The sequence below is a fragment of the Zonotrichia albicollis genome, chromosome 2 (genome assembly GCF_047830755.1).
Source record: "Zonotrichia albicollis isolate bZonAlb1 chromosome 2, bZonAlb1.hap1, whole genome shotgun sequence".
NCBI classification, from domain to species: domain Eukaryota; kingdom Metazoa; phylum Chordata; class Aves; order Passeriformes; family Passerellidae; genus Zonotrichia; species Zonotrichia albicollis.
This window is the reverse complement of record NC_133820.1, coordinates 22,194,434-22,217,504: the sequence shown is the minus strand read 5'-3', so window position 1 is coordinate 22,217,504 and position 23,071 is coordinate 22,194,434. Positions and strand designations below refer to the sequence as shown.

At 34.1% G+C, this 23,071-nt stretch overlaps 1 protein-coding gene across 14 annotated transcripts in view; it reads right to left on the bottom strand.

The window, feature by feature from the left end:
• The window catches only part of DMD (dystrophin), a 1,146,493-nt gene that overhangs the window by 522,032 nt on the left and 601,390 nt on the right, over window positions 1-23,071 (bottom strand). For all 14 annotated transcript variants that reach the window (XM_074534563.1, XM_074534577.1, XM_074534568.1 and 11 more), the window contains one exon: window positions 12,947-13,097. In XM_074534563.1, the coding sequence (XP_074390664.1) occupies window positions 12,947-13,097 (151 nt within the window). The remainder of the gene's footprint in view (window positions 1-12,946; window positions 13,098-23,071) is intronic.

The window sequence follows — 23,071 nt, the reverse complement described above, 5'->3', positions numbered from 1 at the left end:
GGTATTACTCATAATGACCCTTCAAAGATGTGGCAAAATTTTTAACATATTCTGAGCTTTAAGAAAGAGAATTTATATTCTAAGCTTCTCTCTATATTTTTTCATGCTTGTATGCTGTTATTCTGTTTTTGGAGGAATGTGAACAATTTTAAAACATAAGTAAGAAATATGGAATATTATTATTTGCATACATGCCTTTTACAAATACTCTGGTCATAAATGAACCTCAGGAAATGGTGCACATCCCATTTGTATTATAACATAGTTCAAATATATTTTTATGAGATCATGCTAAACATAACTTTAATTAGTGTCTTTAATTTAATTTATTTATACATTCACATTAACTTTACTAAGTTCATCTCATTCTTTTCTTTTCTCCTGCTGCCACGTGCTCAATATAATAATTTCTACTGCCAGAAAATGCATGCTTTTTTCAGATACCAATATAAGAATCAAGTAGACAAGGATGCTCTTAAAAATTTGAAAATTAGCCATACAGTCATGAGATAATTACATTTCATTAAAGTGATTTTTATTCCTAAATGTGCTATTCTTTCCCTCAATCACTCTCAGTATTATAATAAAAAATCAAGCCATATAGGCAGAACAAAATATATTGTAATTCTTAATGTCTCTTTGTCAAAATACAAGATGTATGAAATTTTTCCTAATTAGGAAGATGGGATTAAGAATAAAAGTTGCATTCAAAGATTGTGTTCTGAAAATGCACTTAGGTTATCCCAAGGGTTGTTTGAAAACATAATTTCTATAAAATGCATAAAGTCTGTTGAGACCTCACCAGAAATAAATCAGCTAGAAAAGAATCAACAAAAAACTAGTCAAAGCATTAAGTAGTATAATGAGATTAGTTATATGAATGAAATAAAAGGAAAATATTTGCTCTTCAAAATACTTATCTGAGGGAATGAGGATACAGCAATGTCCCTACTTGTTCCTTATTGCTGAAACATGCTTACAATTCCAGATCAGTCCAGACTGATGTTTCAGTATCAAAATAACTTTGCTAATTTAAGATTCTTAATATTGTTCTTTGTTTCTCAAAACTAACATTGACAGGAATTTTTTTTGTTTTGTTTGGGTGTTTTTTTAAACTAAACATTACTTTCCCATTGACTGGTCTGCAAGGATTTCAGGAAATCTGCTGGAGCCCAAGTCAAAATCTCTAAGCAATCTGATTTTAATTTGTATGAAGGGAAAAAGGTAAATCAGAATTTGAAGACTAAGAGAGAGTCTCTAGTGATAGAGAACTATAGGTCTGTTAGTAAGCAAAGAGAAAATGAAGCAGCACACGCACCAGCACAACTGAAAGTACAATCTACCTCTAGGAATAAAGAATGCAAAGCCTGCTTACAGCCTTGAGCACTCCCATAATGAAAAAAAACCCAAAAACAAAACAACAAACCACCATCCTACAACAATTCTGAAAAATAGTGAAAGCAAGAGAATTGTGGACAGAAAAAAGTGATAAAGAATCAGCTGTGCCTCGAGTCTTCATTGTGACACAGACAAAGGAGACAGTAAAATTCTTTGAAGGCATATAAAGAACTAGTCAGCTTATGATTGCTCTGTGTTTTTTCTCAAATATAGTTGTTACCTAAATTTTGTAACTACAGTAAAAGATGGACAAAGTCTGGAATGTTAAATCATCTGCAAAATCATTAGGTTTAGCCATACACTAAATAGTACTTAAAAATGTGTTAATTTTTTTGTAAATGTAATTAAACAGTGACTATGAATATCTGAAAAAAAAACAAAAATAAACCAGCCAACAAATAAAAATTAATATGGCAAACTTTCATTCCAGTTTTAGCTTTACCATTAAAAAAAAAAATGGAATTCTATAACAGAAATATGCAGTAACCAAGATGTAGCACCAGCAGGATTTTAAATATAAACAAAGCACAAATATCCATGGAAACCCATTACCTTTCAGTTTAATAAGAAACATTTATCTATTAAAATTAAATATTCAACATACGCCATAGAACTCTCTACTAGCCGTTGGGTATTCTAGAGAAACAAAAAATAGACTGTGGTTGTGCCTTTCTTCTCCATCCCCAGGCCTGCTCTACCATTTCAGGTGCACATGAAAGGCTTTTACCAAAACTGTGGAGTGATGAAGCACTAGACCAGACCAGCTGGCGGGGTGAAGCACCTCTGACCATACAGACCTGGCAGAACTGGAGAACACAGTCTCAATATGCACCAAGGGAAATATAGGTTGGATATTAGGAAAAAAGTTAAGTATGGAAAGAGTGATTAAGTTTTGGAATGGCCTTCCAGGGGTGGTGACTCCACCACCTCCTCAGGCAGGCACCCAAGCCCCAACACCTCAAATAAACCATGGCACTGAGTGCTGGGCCATGGGTTGGACTTGATGATCTTAAAGGTCTCTTCCAACCTAATCATTCTGGGAATTCTGTGAGTACCAGGGGCTCTTGCATGATCCAGGTGGGAACAACACTGACTGCAACAGGAACATCAGCTGTCCAACCCAGGTGGGGAACCATCAGTCATCCTCTGACAGCCTTGAAATATTTCCTACCTGAATCAGCCCACAAGGAGTGGTACAATTTTTGCTGGAGTCCTAGAAGAAATTTTCAAATGTTTTGGAAATTCCATTCGTAACTGATCTGAGGATGGAAATTTTGCAGATGACTAAGCCAATCATCTCGTAATCCTGTCAACAGTAGTTCTGAGTGAGACCCTTTGAGAGCTCCTTGAGCACTGTGGGCTGTAGCACCTCTGAGTGGGATGGCTCTTGGAGCTCCAGGATCCTCACAGTTGAAACACTCACAAAACCATCCCTGATGATGAGGCCTAGGCTCACACCCCCTCATGCACTTCTACTCCTCAATGTGCAACCTATTCCTGCTCAGAAATATTAAGGGATTTGTCCTGAATTCCACTGAAATTGAGGGGAATTACCTTTATGCAAAGTTGTACACCTCTCTTGATGTGCAGGCGTGTGAATCGATTTTGGTATGAATGTTGTTATCGTGAATCTGTAATTAGGCCATTGCCTAATTTAATTGTAACTGGGTCATTCCCCCTATTTGATATTTCCTGATTAATAATTTAGGATTTTTAAATGGTTAAATTTCCTATATTCCAAAAGCATGATGTACTGCAGCAAAAAATTAAAGTCACTAGAATTAATTGTTAGAATCCATTTCTGTGAGTACTTTTAAAACAAAACACGTCCTGTTGTGGTCCTAATTTTTTTTCCATTCTAAAACAAAAAACAAATAAACACAAAGACGATAAGTTTAGCAGCCTAATTTCATTTACTCTCTATTTTACCTTGCTTATGGCAAGATTGCAGAATCATCAGCCTTGTGTAACAGGAACCACTGCTGAAGGTATTACAACTGAAAAAGAGGTAATGAGCTACGATAATGATAGTAAATTTAGAAAATACCAGACCAGGCCTTATTTGAGGCAGTATCACAAGGAGGTTCCCAGGAGCATGAGTTCCTCTGAGTCTCAAATCCTGTAATACTCAGAAGTAACATAAGTACTAACACAAGACTCAAAAGAAAAATTCTTGTCAGTCATCATAAATTATATTGGTGTGTCTTGCAAAACTCAAAACAGTACATAAATATAACACAACCTATGGGTTCAAATATGTTAGAGTACCCACTCAAACTGAAGTGTACAGTTTAAATTGCAAAATCATTTAAGCTAATCACAGTAAGTATTTTCAGTCTGTTCCTAATCTTTGTTCTGCATTGATCACAAACGCAAAGTTTGGCTTTGAGATCTTGAGAGAAAACCCAGCTAAAACTGAGGCCCCACATCACCAGACTGTGCAATTACAAACAAACAATCCTTGCCTTGGAGCCTTTATAATCTAATAGAAAACACTACAGTACTTTGTGTTATTGGAGCAGTTCCTGAGATCTACTTTACTCTTGAACAACATCTACCAAATGCTCATTCACTCAGAGCAGATGTTAATTTGTGCTAAGAATTCTGTTAGATTTCTTGACACAAAGCTCTCAAACAGTTTAGAGAGAAATATAGAAAGAATCTCACTCTCTGGAAAGTAGACAAAATCAGATTGTTTTGGGAGGTTTTCTGGTTGGTTAGCTTTTTGTTTGGTTGGGTTTTTTTGCCATTCAAGGCACAAACAAAAGTCTTAAATACATTCATAACAAAATATTCATATTTGTAAGGTTTTTTTTTCTTAAAGCAGTCAATTTTATAAAATACCAGTATTAAAACCATAACATAAACACCTATTAGCAAGTCATCCCATTAAACTCAATGATTTACATACAATGTACAGAACAGACCTCTTCCAATTCAGCTGTTAAAAACAACTCTTAAAGGAACAATATCTTATATTTCAGATTGGTGTAGTGCTTCTTGCAAAAGCACAGAAAGAAATTTTTTGTGATCAGAACCTTTCATTCATCTTGCAGTCTCAAGAAACAATATCCAGTTTTAATTTAAGACAACTGTAGTGATTCAGTCATGGAAAACAGGATGAGCTTTATGAGAGATAAGCAGCCAGATAATGTACCAAAAAAAAAAGGAAAAATAAAAAAAAAACAATAGTTGTCATTAATATATTCTTCCCACTAAGAGAGAGCAGAGAACTACCTTGTCTTGCCATGGAAAGCAATAGAACATGGCTATCAAATAATGGAAAATAAATAAATATAGCTGATCACCTAATTCATATAAAATAATTGGCTCCTATTTCCAGGTTTCAGTAGAATAAAACTTGTATGAACTGTCTTACATAACACAGGTGAATAATAGTCCCCATTTCCACCCCACTAATGGAAAATTAACATTCACAGAACTCTCCGCTCATCGTAGGACCCTGAAATTCAGAAATATTATTTTTATATACCAAAATTATTTCCTGGATATTTTAATTTGACTTCTAGTACCAACCTAATAGCAGGACCTTGCCCAATTTCAGTACATCTTTATAAATCTTCTTTTAAACTACATTACCACAGAAATGAAAAATAATTGATTTTGACTGTCACCTTAGGGGGGATAGGGTGAGACACATAGTACTGTGAAACTGAGAAATAATTGCCATTCTAATATAGTAACTGTATATTGAAAAGCTGTTCAGAATATGCTCTCTTTCATTTTTTCTTTCCCTTCTAGCATTTTTGACAGGACTACCCTTTATGCATGCCAAGGCTTTGCAGTATTTATTAAAATAACAAACCAAAACAAAACTCAAGAAGCCATTTTGAAATTAGCAAAATTCTGAGATATGTACAACTAAAATTTAGTATAGTCAGAGCATGATCAGAACATGAGTACAACAGTCTATTATACTCTTGTTCTGATCAATGCAAAACTAGAATTTGCCACACTCCAGAGTATATCATATATCCTTCAATCATTCAAGGAAAAATGAAGCTTGTAAAGTCTTAGTATGTGGGGCAAAATAAAACATTTATTTCTCCTTTTAAGTAGAATTAGGGTAGAATAATTGCTTGAATTTAGAAGATATTTGGCAAATGCAAAATACTTAGACCCACAAAATAAAAGATTGGGATTTTCCTATAGTAGTCTTCATTCCGTTGTGAAAAGTCAAATAGATTTTAAAGATTTTAAGAACTGTGTAGTTGATATAGTTTGGGGGTTTTTTTCACACATCAAAAGCCTGGATTTTGAATGAGAAGCTACAGCATATCTGTATTGTGTTTATTTTTAGAAGACTGAGAAACACAATATTTGCTGTTTGTTGAAGTATAATAGGGAAAAAAAAGATTGAGATCAAAAAAAGTCTCATACATATCTAATGTTGTCCTGAACTTCTGCCATAATCTTCACTAAAATAATATCACTTTTTGATTTTAGATAGAAAATTAATTGCATGCATAACTTAATGCAACAATATGAGGAAAAATTTCTTCCAAGAGATTTAAATAGCACAAAAGAAATAAATACCCTCTCTCTAAAACACTTCCTTACAAGTAGATGTTGGTAATGAAGTATTTGATAACTCCTTAACACAACATGTAAAATGGTTTTAAACAAGGTAATTTTTGGAAAACAATTACTCCAGTTTTCTAGACTTTTAAATTTCATATGATTGAGATCTCTGAGGTTTTGTAATCTTTTTGACAACGTAAAGGAGATGCTGATCCTCTGTTTTCTGTTCTGCATAAAGTCTAGGGTTTTCATAATGCAGATTTTTATAATGCAGAGTGGTTCTTTTAAAACAGTTCAGTTTTTGAAGCAACATAACATTAACCTACTGTCTCATCCAGCCTGATTACTACAGGGCTTTACTTTATGGCTTTAGACGGCAATGAAAATCTGTATGTGATAGACAGAATTTGTAAAATCTGTAGGGATGAAAGGTTCTAAATAAGATTATTAAAACCATCCATCTGAAAAGTGCCCCATCAAGATCTAGTTGTGCTAATTTATAGAATTAATATGTATAGAAAGCTATTCCCCAGGAGTCTCACCCTTCCCTGATTGTTTCATGTAAGCATTTTTAATGGCCAGGCCTAGAGACTCCCAGGCTGGCCAGTCCAAGTCTCACAAGTTATCTTCACATCTATGCACCAACACCCACAGATTTAATCATGTGTCATAGTGATCTCTGATGCAATACAAGATTTTCTTTTGGAAGACTTATAGAACCAATCCAAATAATTTTTTTGAGGTAAAAGAGCCAATATCGCCCACTTTCAAAGCAGTCATTCATTTAGTCACTCATTTCCCAAAACTTCCAAGACATAGTCAGATTAATCACTCTATTTATACAATGATAAAAGAATAAACAAATTTAATACTCTGAAGGGTATTATCTGTACATGTCACTCATTAGAAATGTCTAGATTAGCCCTGACACTAAGATAAATTAATTAATATGAAAAAAAGGCCTCCTCCATTTCCTTTATTTTTTTATATACGGACAAAAAATGCTTGTAGGTCTCTTGGTAGAGACCTAAATCACTTTCCCAGATCCCCACATGCTAGCACTCACTTGAATTGGTGAGGATAAATTCCCCCAAGCAATGAGGCAGCTGTAGTCAGGTACCACAAAGTTTGACTGATCCAGTCCAAGAACATTGTTTTCTCCGAGACAGAGGAAAAAAAAGAGAGAGGAAAAAAAACCCCACATTTATTTATTCTACTCATGTATAAAAATTATGCCACTCTACATCTGTGTGCTGGTAGCTATTTCAAACATTTTCCTAATGAAATGTTTGAAAAATGCATCCTAATTAATTACTTACAAGATTTAATTCCATTTCCAGAACCAACAATGCCATGATTTATAATCAAACTTAAATAAAAACCACAGATTGTCACCTAATGGTGCAAGAGTAGGCTAAATCACATAAGCAACTTTAAATTTATTATTTCCCATAGCCTTCAGACATTTTAATGTCCTACTACCAGTGACAATAAATTAATTAGAAATTTTTAATAAGATGCTGTAAATTAGGCATTGTGTGCAGTAAAGAATTAAGCAACAGATTTATTTGGGAAGAAATACTTTGTATGGCTGAAATAATAACAAAATATTTTTACTACAAATTTGAAATTAACTATTTTTGGATTTCATCACTTCCATTAGTAGCAGCAACAAAGGTGAGGAGTCTTTCAACAGTAAAAGAAAGGATAAGGGTTCATATATATAAAGAACTTAATTTGTAAAGACCACAGTATTAATTAATATTTTGCTTAGTAAGGAAGTGACTTTTAGTAAAACACTAAATAAGTATTTTACTAGGAATTAAGTGAAAATTAAACCTTTCCATTGTTGGTAGAACTTCAGTCAAGAAAGACCCAAGAATTTACATTTAAGATGATCTCAAACCAAGAAAAGAAGGGTTTTGCTGAGTTAGGGCCCAGGTGTCACATATAGAACTCATGTGTGTTACTTGAAACATTTCCACTGAGACCTTAGAAATGAACCAAAGACTGAAATCCCTGGGATGTCTCTGAGACTTTTCTTTCTTAGGGGTAGCAGCATTCTGCACTCAGAGGTGTTTGATAAGAGGGTGATACTCAGTAAAAAGAAAACCAGGGTTCTTTGAATAAATGACCTAATCAATATGTGAGTAAGAACTGACAGCAGTCATGATTGCTGACAATTATGTTTACATCATTTCATATATCCTTCCAGACATGTTCTTTCAATATGAAGGATATTTTAGTATGTATCTTCATTATTCTAATTAAATATTCTTGCAAAAACAATGCTAAATTGGTTTCTCATTTATTTCAAATTCTGTATTTTCTCTCTCTTACACAGTCACTAAGCAATGATAGAAATGTCTTTGACCAGAGTATTTTGCTGAAGTTCTACAAGTTTTCTGACAATGTCTCTCATCACCAAAAAGCACAAGTCAAAATTGAAGTAGGTGAAACAAAATTGAACCATTTGAATCCAAACTAGAATAAAGAGAGTCATAAATTTTTGGAATAACCTTTATCACTCAGTAAAGCAGGAAATACATGTAAAAATAAAAAATATAAATTAAGAAAGCCAAAATCATACATATAAAGGTATTTTTACAACCTTTATATTTGGGACAAAACAGAATAAACTATCCACCTACTTACCACTGTGCTTTCATGGTAGAAAATAAGTTGCCTTGAGCACTGAAACACTTTTTTTCTCCTCTCTACTCTGATTGCATTTATGCACTATTCCAGAAAGAACTGTTTAAATTTGGTGGTTATTAAATCATCAAAATCCATATAATCCAATTTAGATATAAAAAAGGGAAATTATTAGCATGACCACGACTTTCAGCACTGAAGCCTGGATTCCTGATATCTTCTTACTTTAAACATCTACAAGGCAAAAATATGATGTTCCTGACAGTATGGTGCTGCAGGAAGGAGATCTAGAGAAGGCATGAGTCATTCACAAGCCTTTTGCAGGCAGAGATAAGTGCCCTAAAATGTAAATGCTGGACAGTTCATCGTATGATCAGTTAAGATCTGCAATTTACACAGCAATTTCTACATCTAGGGTATCCTGGGAAGGCTGAATATAAATTTTAGGGCCCATCACTCAATATTAAGGTTCTCTGAGACCTTAAAAAATAAACACTCTTGATATTTATGCCAATAAATGAAAACAAATACTTGAGAAACTAATAATAACATAATAAGAATATTTTAATCAATTAAATTATGAAAAATAAAGTACTCATCACTGATCAGTCACAACAAATGAACATGAATAAAATGAAATTTCTTCAAAATTCAGACCTGGGACTTCATAATTTTGCTACTAAAATTTCACCACATAAAATTATAAAATTAATTTAAACTTGATACTAAATATAGACCATTGAGCAATTCTTAAAACCAATGCAAAGAAGAAATATTCAAAATGCTCTATATAAAAATGCTATTTTAAAATTTGGAAGTAATGACTCAGGTATGTAACCTCACATCCCAGTTCTGAAACTGTTACAGAATTCCTCCTTTTGCAGCCTTTTACCTGTGACACATAAACAACTCCCTTCAAACCCCAATTCTAATCCTTGCTTGCTTATTTGCTGTATGTTAACCTAGTATTAGTATCCTGTATAACGTGGTGGTTTTGCTAGTTTGTTTTAATTTTTTTTTTCCTCATATGGAATGGAATGTAGATCAGGGCTGCAAAGCAGATCAATCACAAGATAAGGAAATAAAAGAGCAAATCTTAGATAGACGACTGAAAATTCTATTCTAGCATTCACCCATGGCAAGATGCAACCACAAAATACAGCACCTGAGCCACCTTCACTGATACAGATGGCATTTCAGTTTGGGTAATGGTGTGCTATTTTCAGAACTCATGTTCCAGGGAGAGAAATAAGCCCAGGAAGCAAGAGACAAGTTGTCTGGCTACCATGTGAGAGCAGATTAGAACACTGTGGCTTTAGTGTGCTGAACATGGTCTGATAGGGAAAATGCAGCCTGCAAGAACAGAAGGGGATAAACATCGAGGAGCAGATAAAACTGAACCACAGCTCAGTCCTGGCACCAAAATAAACAAGATAAGTGAAAATGCAGGTGGTGAAGAAGCAACAGTTACCAAGCATTAAGGAGTGAAGAGACAGAAGAACCTCTCTGTCACAATAATGAGAGGGAAAATATATCCTTAATAACTTTGAAGACAGAGTTCAATACATTTCAAAGGGCTATCAATACATTTCATGATGTGCTATCCATGAAATGTCCTTTTAAATTTTGTGTCTCCTAATCATAAAATATGTCAATTAAACTTTCTTAAAAACTGAAACATGGGGTTTCTTCTCAGCACCATAAGTTCTGATCTCAGAAAGTCTAGTGAAAAATTCACAATAAGAATATTTAAGAGTTCATGACCTGAAGTGAAACTATTATTAGATTTCATTCACATTATTTATAATGCATAATGTTGTTTAATACCATGCCATTATGCAGCAAAAAGGAGCACACCTCCCCTCCCCAAATACACTTGAAAAATGTAATTACATTTTAACCTCTATTAACATAATCATCTAATCATACTGTTGACTATTGCATTTTATATAAGCATTTGACTCTATGTATTTATTGAATATTAATGAACACATTAATCTTTACTTTTCCAAAGTAGTCCTACTCAGAAATAGTATTAGAAATCTGAAGGTTTTGTATATTTTCTTTTTTCTAAAACAGTTCCTTCTCCAGTGCCAGACTATTCACTTGCTTGTAAAGCATTTTCAAACAAATCCTGTTAATTCTGAATATGGTTCACTAAGCAGCATGATCTCATTAATAAAACAAGTTGCTACTCTAGTAAATCAGAACGCTCAGCTGTTTTAACTGTTTCCCTAATGGAAATTCTAATGATGTCTTCAGTCAGCCTCACAGAAGCCTAACACTTTTGAAACAAGACCCAGAAAAATAAAGAAGCAATGAAAAGAATGGAAACAGTGCAACTTCAGACTTAGCATTCTGTCACAAATAAATGTTAACTAACATTGGATCTGCATTCTTGAGGTTAGTTGGAATATTTTTGCACCACTTGAATTTTCATTAGAAAGGTACTTTTGTCTGTTTTACTGAACTAAATGAAATTTTTGAGTGACAAATTCATGAGTTCTTGGGATTTCTAACAAAAGAGAGAAGGGAAGAAAGAAAAAGCTTGATGTATGGCAAAAAGAAGAGAATACTCTACAAACATATATTCAAAATGATCTCATATGTTGCAAAAGAAAATAATAAATGGATAACAAATGAGAAGGAGGCTAGGTCAAAGGGAAATGTAAAACAGAAGCAATCTTTTGCACTGAATATAAGTTTCTACATAGCAACACATTATCTCAGGGTCTTTCAGTGTGATGTTCAGTTTAAGATAAACCTCTTTTTTAATGATGATAAGAAAATAATGCTTCTAATCTGGTGAGACTTTGAAATGTGCTACATACCCAGTACATTTGTAACATTCATAATGCGTCTTACATTTGTCTGGGCACTCTAAATAATCAACCTTCTCCAAGGGAAAATGCTGATTTAGCAAGGAGTTAGAAAAAAATGAAAAAAAAAATTCAAAGATTTTTTATGTAAACCTCATTTGAAGCTGCTCAAGGATCCAAGAATAGTGCCAAGGAAGGTAACGGTGCACAGGCAAAGCAAAGAATGGGTAAGACTTTGTAACACCTTTGTGTCTAACTAGATACACATCTTACCTTAGTAATATATATGTTATTAAAATTGTGGGACAGAGAAAGGGAGTTGAAGTTTCAGAGAACATACACATAAGCTCTACTACCTTTTACATATGCAGCAAGAAGTACCTTTATTTCCTTGATGACATTCTATTTTGTTAATCAGATCTTAGAGACCTTTCTTCAGTATTCAATGCAGTGAAAGTAATGTGCAGAAAAAAAATTAACTGCTATTTTAACTTCTTCAGCTTAGTGTGTTACTTAATAGTTGTATATTTTTTATATATTTGCACCACACAATTTTGTTTCCCTTTCAGTCCAGCAGTTTTACAGTCGAGAAATAACAGTGTAAATCTTTAAAAAGTTGAGCTGAAATAATAAAATTCAAATGGCATGATTTATTTTTTTAACTGTAGGCCAAGAAGTAGGTTAGTGTTGCATTCAAAAACACCTCTGGTTTTAATGTTAGACAGACATAACTTCTTTCAACCTGAAATCAAGTAATTCAATCCAGCAATTCAAATTTACAAGTGCCAATTACCTTAACAGCACTTTTTTCTTATGCACGAATAGTAATTTATAACATGAATCCAGAGTTTGGTCAAGGTATTCAGGTGAAACTACCTACTTCCAAAACATCAGTTTGGAATTAATTCTTCATACCCATTACCATGTGAATTAAAAAAGAGGGAAATGAAATAAACTACCAAGAAACCAGAGTTATTATTTTCCTTATGATGCTCAAAGAGCTTGCAAGATGAAAAGCATACAAATTGGAACTGGACACATAGCAACTAAGTGGCTATTCTGTCACACTGCATTTCACAAATAAAAGCATCCTCCAGGTCCTTTGATTAAAACATGAAACAGACAAAATGAGCAACACTTGCGAGACGTCGTTCACGGAATATCTCTTGTACAGCTCAATGGCTAATCACATTTCTTCCACAAGAATTTAAAATTAAGCCTGATACTCCTGCTGGTCATAAATAACAAATGGATATTTACAAGCACTTTAAGTAAAGACCAAAGAAATATATAACTATGAAAGTACCACAATATACCATATCATCCCATATCTTATTTCATTTAAAAATACAGCTTACAACAAGCTAGTGAAAATTTTTAGTTAACCAGATAAACAGACACATCTGAACAAAATTGTCACTGTCTGCTCAGCACTAGAAATCCTCCTTAAATGAACTGCAAAATAGATTACCCAGACCTTAAAATTTCTTAAACCCTACAGAAAAACAGAATATAGGCTAATCAAATCATACCTGGATAAATTGCTTGGTTTTCACAAGCCCCACGTCTCCAGCCTCTATCTGTGCTCTTGACAGCTTCTCTTCAGTTTCACTTAGCCAATGATTAAATCTCTTCATGTCAGAATGAAAAATCTGCCACTTTTCCAAAGATTTGTCAAACCGCCTGCAAGTATAAAAGGAGATGAAATAACAATCTACTGATAGTTTATTTATTGACTACAGAAAAAAAATAAAGAGAATAATGTTGGATGTTTCAGGTTAAAATCAAATAATATTGATGGCATAATATATTAGTATTTATAACAGTTATATCAAATAGAAATATGGCAGCACCTCTGAAGTGAAATTATTTCTAAGCAAATGCATTACAAAATCAGTTGTTTTATCAGTTTTAAAATCTTTTTGACAAAAATGCAATGGTCTTCAAGTGAATTTCCACTTGCATGGTGCAAAGGGACTCTTTAATAAAAACTATTCCCTATGTTTAACTTTGAGCATTTTATAATGACAATTACTAAAAAAAAAAAGTCCTGAAATAAAAGGATGATTAAAAAAAATAGAACATTAAAAAAATAAGGTTTTGAACAATAAACAAGGATGAAAAATATTACAAGCATGTCTGTAAGTCTATAGTTCACTACAAAAAGACCAGATAAGTTCTTCCAGCACTTTGGGAAGATGTGACCTGTTTTTGTGTAGAGTGACTGATTGATCTCCTGCTTCAAGAATTGTTTGAATTGGCCACTGTCAAATAGGAAAGAAATGAAATGAAGACAGATTACAAAACAGATTATAAGGGAGTTTGCAGATAGATTTCTTAAGAAATTCAGTTATCCTTTGTGTTAGATTGGTGTGGAAATGTAATAACTAATCAGAGATTAGCTAGAATGTTTTGTTAGAAGATCATCATTAAATGTGCTACTGTTGTTTAGTTTAATAATCCTCCTTTACAGGATTATAATAGATTTTAGGGTGTACTTAAAGGATAAAAACAAAGATGCTCAATTATTTCTCTATGAGATAATCTGGTTCTGTATGGGCAAACTATACGATTATTTGAATGTTAAGGAGTTTAATTCACCAAACAAAATGACATTACTGTGAGGGAATACAGATAATCTTTTCCATTTTACTGATAATTTTTCATTTTTTAGAAGAAAATACAAGCAGACTATTGACCTGATTAAATATTGTAGTCACTTATCTAACTTACTAAATTGTCTGTGATAATTTATCACGGTTATCATATTTTATTTCTCAAATTATCAAACCATAATTTAAAGGTATAGGTATATATATATATATATTATCAAACCATAATTTAAATTATAATAGGGGTTTTTTTAATAACTACCTTACTCAGAGTTATACAAGGAAAAAAATAATTTTACTTTAAAATATCACGTAGAAAATAGAATTAAAATTCCATTTCTTCTGGTCCAGAATCATCTCTCATTTTGGACACTATATGAAAACATCTTTCCTCCTGTTCCTCAGAAAGTAAAATTACTCTTCTCAGCATGGGAAGCCTATCAGAAGCTTAAATGTAAAAAAAAAAATCAGTAGGATTTGAAATTAGTATTCTTGAATTTGCATTCCAGAACTTGCAAACTCAATCTCCCATCACTCTATGCTCTTCCTCCATCTTTTGCTCTGGGAAATAACAGTTGTAAGGAGAAGAAAAATAAAAAGTTGCAACAAGAAGATCTGAACATTTAAAGCTTAAAAATTCTCAGTGCTTATTGCTCATGTCTTAAAAAAACCTTGTTACTCACCTTATAAGTGTAAACCAATAAAAATACTCAGTATAAGTATAAACCAATACAATACTAATGTTTTGCAAAACCTTAGTAAAAAACAGAGAGAATTTATCAACAGGCTAAGTGACTAAAATTCAAGGCTCTTACAGTGATTAAATACCTAAATAATGTTACAATGATAAGAGAAAAATTAATTTTTGCTGCAGTGGCAGGTGTGGGTGCGTTTGAACAACATCAAGCCGCTCCCTGCTCTAGGAAGTTATGGGACACCTCTCCTGAGTATACCTAAGTGAGAGTTTCCCTTGCTGAATCTCTGTATTACATCTGCTTACACATGATACTACTTTCAATAGCTTTTTAAACTTTAAAAACAAAGAGGCTTCTGTTTGTTTGTTTGTTTGTTTGTTTGTTTTATCATGAGCAATGCTGTTACCAGGCGGTGAGCTCAAAACCCACAAAAGGAGAAGCCTTATTAACAACCAACGCTGAGCAACTAAATTGCTGAAGCCTTGGCACAGCAGAATGGAGAATAAATTCATAAGAGAGCAGTACTCCCAGGACTATGGAAACCCAGAAAGCCTCAGGAATCCTTAATCACACAATGTGGAACAGAGGAAAATTAAAGACCTTGCACACCCTTACCTAGGGATCCACCCTTGTTTGCCATCAGAGACAAGTCATTGAGCTAAAATACCCCCATGTAGACATTGCTCTGTGTCTTCCTCTGCTCCAACCCTTTCCCCCTGACCAGCATGAGACAAAACAGTGGCTCATGAGTGGCCACTAGCAGTGGCTAGTTGTCTGAAATCAGGGCGCTATTTCCTTTCTGATGTGTTTATCTCTGGTTTTCTTAGCACATGTTCAACAACAAGGTGCAAAGAGACACCCCGAAGCCAAGCAGGAGGTTCTGGCTGTGAATGTACAACTGGCACAAATTACAAGGCACCTGAGCGTTGTACTTGAGCTCTGACACAAAAAGGCAGCTTTATTCCTCTATCTTGAGCATGTTTGGGTTGATAAGCAAAAAACAAATGTCACACTGGTCCAATTTTTTCATATATGTACTGACACTCCAGCAGGGACCATGTTAAGCAGTGGCTTGTGGGAGCAATTTCATCATTTTATCATATTAGTACATAATGGATTTATTTTGCCTCCAGAGAGCAAGAAAGAAAAAAAAGCAACCAAAGACAGCTGCTGGGGTAGTACACAGTACAATTTACACTAAGTCATAAAAGTATTGGTTGTTTCCTTCCTTCCTCTCCGACCTGTCTTTTTATAAGTAAAATTTAATATTCTTTGGTAGCATTGCACATAATCTTGCACAGAGATTTACAAATGCCAATTTGGATATACACTGTTAGTGGAACTCTAAACTGTATAATGGGATTGCACTTGATGGTCTGTGTCACAAAGCTGGTGTTTTAAGGAAGCTGTGCAAAGGTGAAAGATCTTTGAAAACAGGGAAGACACAAACATAAAAGGCAGTACAAAGGCTAATGATTTGTTGTTGTAAACAAAATCTTAATTTTGCATCTGTGTTTTGATTAATTCCTGGGTTTTTTGATAACATTCCTTTATACTATGAAACTCACTTTTGTGATAGATTCTGGTTTAGCAAAATTTCACAATCAATTGACCCACAATAAAAAGAATGCTATTTATACAGTTTCCTAAAAGACATGGTTTATGTAATGGAAATTGATATTTTAAGAAACATGTGCTTTATTCTTCATATTGGCAAAAATATTTCCTAACTTAATTTCTATTCTGTTGCTAAACAATGTACTGTAAGATTATGCTAATATTAACCCACAACTTTTGCAGTTTTGTCAGCTTAATTCTGCACAATTACCACCTTGTAAAAATACACAAACATCAAAGTAGTATAAATAATTATGTACTTAAATGTAAGAGCATTAACTTTACTATTTAAGGCCATTCTTACAGATAACAAAATAAGAAAACTTGTTCTTGTCAAGCAACTTCTACAATTAAATTGCTTAAAGAAAGAGCTAATCCACTTTCACAGTTTTTGATGTTTTCATTTGACCTCATACAATTCATGTGAGTTCTTAATTTATATTTAATTCCTATATCCTCTCTACATTTGGACTCAAAGTGATTATCTCATTTTAGACACTGCTGTATCTTGATCTTGATCTCAAGTTTTGCTGTGGGTCCATTCTGGGACAACACTTAGCTTTACATATTCCATTCATACCTTTACAGCCTGTCTTTCACCCATGAACTACCAAACAAATAATAAACTGCAACAAAAACAACCATAGCAATGTCATCCATCAATTCAAAACTTAATTTCTCTCCTCTTCCCAGAAACTAGACTTTGCAGCATGACATAAATTAAAAAAATTGTACATTACAATTACATTATAAATATTTCACTATTTTGAATTGTATTGATTGTATTATTCTTTTTGCCCTAGTTAGTGATACCATGCCATTCAGTGTCCTTCTCTATCAAAGAAAATTACAACTAAAAAGGCAAAAAAAATGCAAGGTCATGTCAGTCATTGTTGGTTTTCAGGCATATACAAATCCATATTTTATTATACATGAGAGAGCAATGAATTTAATAAACACTTCCAAATAATAATTATACAGCAAATGCATTAGATTCTAATGGATGTTGTGCATCAATTGTTTAAATAGAAACACTCCATAAAATTTATATAACATACATTCTTTTTCTACACTAACTAAAACTATCTATTAGGCATATGAACTAGAAAATTCCAATTCTTTATTTTCCTACAAAGTTTTCCTCCATCACAACAGAGATGCAATCATGTATTTTACAGAACTTTGCCTCAACACTTGGATTAAGTGTAGGTAACAACTTTCCCCTAGGGAAAATAAAGAAATGCTTGAATAATGTGACCTGGGTGAAAGAGTAGCATATTTTGCAACTCTCTCAAACTTATAAAATATCCATGCAATTGGTAAAAAAAACCCAAAAAATTTGGTAACTTTTTGAAGTGTAACCACCAAAATCATGATAAGGAAACCCCAAATAAAAAATTTTACACGAAAATAACCCAGTGACTCAATTTTATGGAAATCCAAACCAGTATTTCTGCCTGCATGTGAAAGATATTATACACATTTCATCCTCAAAAGGTGACAGTGCACACCACACTTCCAGCCAGAATACTGCAGCATGTCAGTATCACCCACCCTATGGTTTCATCTTTTAATTGCATGAAATTGAATATGAGTGACAAGTCACATGAACCTCTGACTGTCAGGGTGATGTTCTCCTCCTTTTCCCAGCCCAGGGGCTCTGACCTGCTTAAGGCCAGTTCTGATGTGGCTCAGCACCAGGACCTGTCACCAGCCTTTAGGCAGAAATGACTGTGAGAATCCTCGCCTGGGCTTTCTGCCCAGGGCTTCAGGGACAGTTTTAAACTCAGGCCTTTGTGGTATTTTTGGGGTCTCTCGTTGTGGGGAGGAAATGATGAATCTGACTCCATGTTCTTAGAAGGCTAATTTGTTATTTTATGATATTATATTATATAAAAGAATACTATACTAAAACTATACTAAAAAATAGAGAAAGGATACTTACAGAAGGCTCAACAAGATACTCATGAAAAACTTGTGACTGACCCACCAGAGTCTTGACACAGCTGGACCATGATCGGTCATTAAGTAAAAACAATTCACGTGTTGGATAAAAAATCTCCAACCACATTCCAAAGCAATAAAACACAGGAGAAACAATCAGATAATTATTGTTTTTATTTTTCTCTGAGGCTTCTCAGCTTCCCAGGAGAAGAAATCCTGGCAAAGGGATTTTTCCAGAAAATATGACAGTGACAGACCTTGACCTGGGCTGCTCTCTAATGTGTCCACAGCACACATTTCTCACTGCAGCCAAAGCCAGCTTTGCCCTCCTCTCTCAGGTATTGGGGAAACTTCAGGAGAGGTCCCTGCTTGCAGCCCCTTACCCCAACTTTGCTGTCTCTTGACATTCTCAAACATCCCTCCTGGAGCTCTTCAGAGCTGGAAGCCTCAAATGCCTCTGTGCTGCTGTTCACACAACACACTGAGCAAGTATTTCCACTGTCCTTCAATGTCCCAGCTCTGTGACTACAGGGTGATGGCTGGAAGGTGGGGCAGCCAGCACAGAGGGCACATGTCCTACTGAGGGGTGTTAGAGTGCCTGGACTGCCCAGCTACACCCACTGACCTCCCATCCCACTGACCAAGTGTCCATTAACTGCTGGAGCACACTGGACAGGCTCCTGGAGAGAACCTCTCCCACCTGGGTTTGATCTGAGCCAAATCCAGAGCACTCTTTGGTGTGAGAGAGCACAGAGAGCAGCTGATCCCAACCCAAATGAAATACCCATGGACAGATGCTAAGTCAATACCAGTGAAATCCAGCAGCCCATTCTGGTTCCCAGGTTCTGTTGCAGTTCAGATCCCATCTGGGACCAGGAAAAATGATAATTTCCATGGCCTGGACACAGAGACAGGTGCAAGACCCAGATTTCTAGAGAGCTGGGAAATCATATCCAATTGGGGAAAAATCAGTTCTCAGAAAATCATTAAATTACCATCATAATTCATAAATAAAAAAAATTAATGTCAGTGAATTTGTGGCATAGAGCGTAAGTATGTGTAATGGTAAGTACATATTACAGGATGTCCCCTCAGTAGTCCCCTCTAATTACTATGAAGTACTTAAATCCCATGATTTCCAATGACAGAGTTCTTAGTTCAACCTGTAATAACATGTTTTATCCTCCAAGATTGCCCTGTTCAATTTTATGGTTCCACTGCCTATCTTGAAATCCCCCTACAATAGTGGCTTTAGAGCAGGAAGAATAACAGAAAACAGATGATACCAGTTAATGCTGGCTGCTGACTCCCTGAGCCTGAAAGATGTTATTTATCCTGTTTGAGGTGTGGTAGATGTGTACAGAAATATATATACTAGAAAATTAGATGTCCTTCTTTCACCGAAAATCATAGTAATAACAGAGCATTTAGCATTATCTTCTTAAAATACTGATGCCTGTATTGGCACTAAGTATTTTCTTATCTTTTACAGCTTTTCAGTCAGTTAAAAACCTTTCTAATAAGTGATTGGTGATTTTATTTTTAAGTTTACAATCAAATTTCATTTAAAATCCCTTTTACCCTTGATTTGGAAAATTCATTTGAGACAAGAAATCTAAGTCCAAGTAACAGTTACTAGGTCTTATTGTAAGAGTAGCATGTAGTAATCAGCTCAGGTTTTTTCTGAAGCTAAAATGTTGATGACTTAGAGAACTTAAAGGAATGGAACAGCAGAGAAAACTGTGTTGATAGAGAAGAGTGTTCATCATATTGCTTTCAAGAAGAAAATATTTGTAAATAATGAAGAGCCTTTTTAGATTAAATACCTTACAGTATCTTTTCTGTGTTTAACAAAAACATCTTAAATAATTCTGACAACCAGTAGTACAATAGAAAAACACAAAAATCTATCTAACTAATCTAAAAAATCTATCTAATCTGAGAAAGTATATTTTCCAGTATCATTAGAATGAATAAGTATTTTCACAGTAGTGGCATTTGAAAGCTTGCCTTTTACCATTCACTTCTGTGAATAATGATTTACTGTAATGAAAAAAAGTATTTGCAATGTCCAGGATAAAGAGGAAAAAAATGCATTTTGTGGAAAAGGAGCTGAAGGCACTACTAGCACCTAAAAACTAAAAAAAAGTAAGCGGCATGTTTATGAGGGATTTTATATATATAAACATGTATATATATACAAATATATATTCTCTGTATATAGATACCCTAATTATACACACTAATTTGCAAAAAAAAAGTTGAAAATATTATATATATATATATTAGTCTTGTGAATAACAACAGACCTTTAACACTGTGAAGTAAAATTTATCATGCTAGAAGTTCTTACTTCATGAATAAATAGCAAAAGACATTTTGGCAAATTCATAATATGCTTGTAATATGGTGAATTTAAACAATGTACAGATGCCTACAAGGGTATAATAACTCAGAAGGTTATTATCTCTAGCAGAGATACACAATAGAGAAGAAGTCATATTCTACCACTTGATCCAGATTAAGCAGATGAAGACTGTAACAGGTAAATTTACTGCAGTTTCTGTCTTCAGTTATCTTCTCAAAAACCATTTTTTTGTTTTGTTTTAGAACACAGAAGCGAACCAGAAATCTAGCCTTTTTTTTACACAGAAGCGAACCAGAAATCTAGCCTTTGGGGATACAGCAATACAGCAAGAATCAATGGAAGCTGAACACACATAGCCTGCTTATCAGAGAAAGGAAGCTCACGTATTATGAGGCTTTGATCTTTCATACAGTCTCTATGTCAGTCCCACTGGACAGACAGTAAGAATTATTTACAGAATAAAAGCTCTGAAATGGAACATAGAAATAAGCTTTATTTAAAACTGACATGTTCAATTTAACAGTCTTTATTCACTTTCAGTAAAGAAAGTAATTAGTATCTACTACTTTTAGTAGTATATACTACTACTTTAGTATATACTACTTTCTCAGTAAAGTATTTAGTAATATAGTAGAATATATGTGTATTTATATTAGAAGTCTTTAAATTAGCCCTATCAATATTATGAGTTTGTTTACTCATTCATTTAAAGTTTATTTCGAGATATTAGAGCTCTTTTAAAAATATAATTAACATGTTCCATTCTCTTCTGATTTGAGTAGATTAACTTTTACTTCCTTGCAGAACAATGTGCAATTTTGATCCTGAAGAACTCCAGTTAGATTTCAGGCATAAGAAATTATGAAGAGAAAAATATGAGGTTTCAAAGGAGTTACAATTAATTTTTAGTTATTAAGTGTCCCAGCTAGAGATATTTTTAGTTAATACCTGTTAATTGAACTGTCAGGTATATTAAAACAGACTTGATTAAAATGTCCATACTTTGCCACTGCTACTGTGACCTAACTATTTAATAAGGCATATTTTACTTCTCTGTAGATAAACTAACGAAAGAAAAGGGATGCACAAACTCTGCAGAATATTCATGTTGTGTATTTCACAAAGTGAATTTTTCATAATCCATATTTTGATGTTTTAGAGAGACCCACTTTGGTATGAAAGTTCACAGCTGTAAATCTTTTCAGTATTATATTACAGAAGAGAGCCTTGGGTGCTTTGTGAGCATAAAGAGTTGGGCAGCATGACAGAGCTGCCCATTCCTTAAACATGCCCACACAGTCATGTTAACTGGCACATAATGAATTCCTAGGCATGTTTACAGCAATAGGAGTTTTAGGGTCTTTATCACCCTATTATGTCACACAAAAACATTAATCAGGCACCATGAGACATTGACTCCAGGAACATTTTTTGAATTATGTACATTTGGCCTATTTTTTGCTGCAACTGCAGCCTCTGGGAGCTACAGAATTTTTTGTGTCATGAAAACCCCCGGAGAACTCTTTCTAGGAAAATTGTCCAGGATTCAAAATGAGAATTTTAATTGTTATATAACACAGGCTTATGTTGAATTTAATGCATATGTTTTAATTTGCCCATAAAATCAAGGAGTTTGGAATTTGGAAATAAATCTTCCAAGCAGGTTTGCACTTTTCCTCAAAACAAAATAAATAGTTATTGCTTGGACTGTGGCAACATTTACTGTTTCATTAAATTTACAAAAAGAAAATTGAAGCAGGAAAGAATCTGGAGGAAGACTGTGAACAACACAGAAGAAGGGGCAGGGCAAGGTTTGTGCTGGACTAATATTTTTTCTTTCAATACTGATCCTCTTTGTTAGAAGGAAGTATGGCATCTATGACTATTAATATTTAGCACAATGAGCAATCCAGTTTTCACAGGAAAAAATGAGATGCTCTTAAGAGCAATAAGGTACAACTAAGAAGTGAAGATTTACAGCAGGGACTGAAGAGGCTTTGATTCCCTGCCCTTATTAATCACATTTCCCACCTTACCTTGTGGCTGGCATCTCAGGGATTTCCAGCCTAGCAACGCATTTTTTCTCCAACTCTTCAGATCTAATAGAGAACTGCTTGCCAGATACACAAGTTAGAGAGAAATGGCAGTCTAGACAGGAACCAAAAAGAAATGGCAGTGTGTCCCTGAAAGACAAACCTGACACACTAATCCCAGTCATGGTCCATGACGCATCATGGCTGCAAGATAATCATTACTGTTTCTAACAATGTTTGGACAAATAACCAATAATTTCAAATTGTCATTACATTTTGCTTCAAATTTGCAGAACTGCAGTTCCAGAACACAAACTTTCTTTTATCAGTAGAAAAAAAGCACTGACTCAGATTTTCACAAAAAGATTTTTAGATTCCCAGTGCTTTG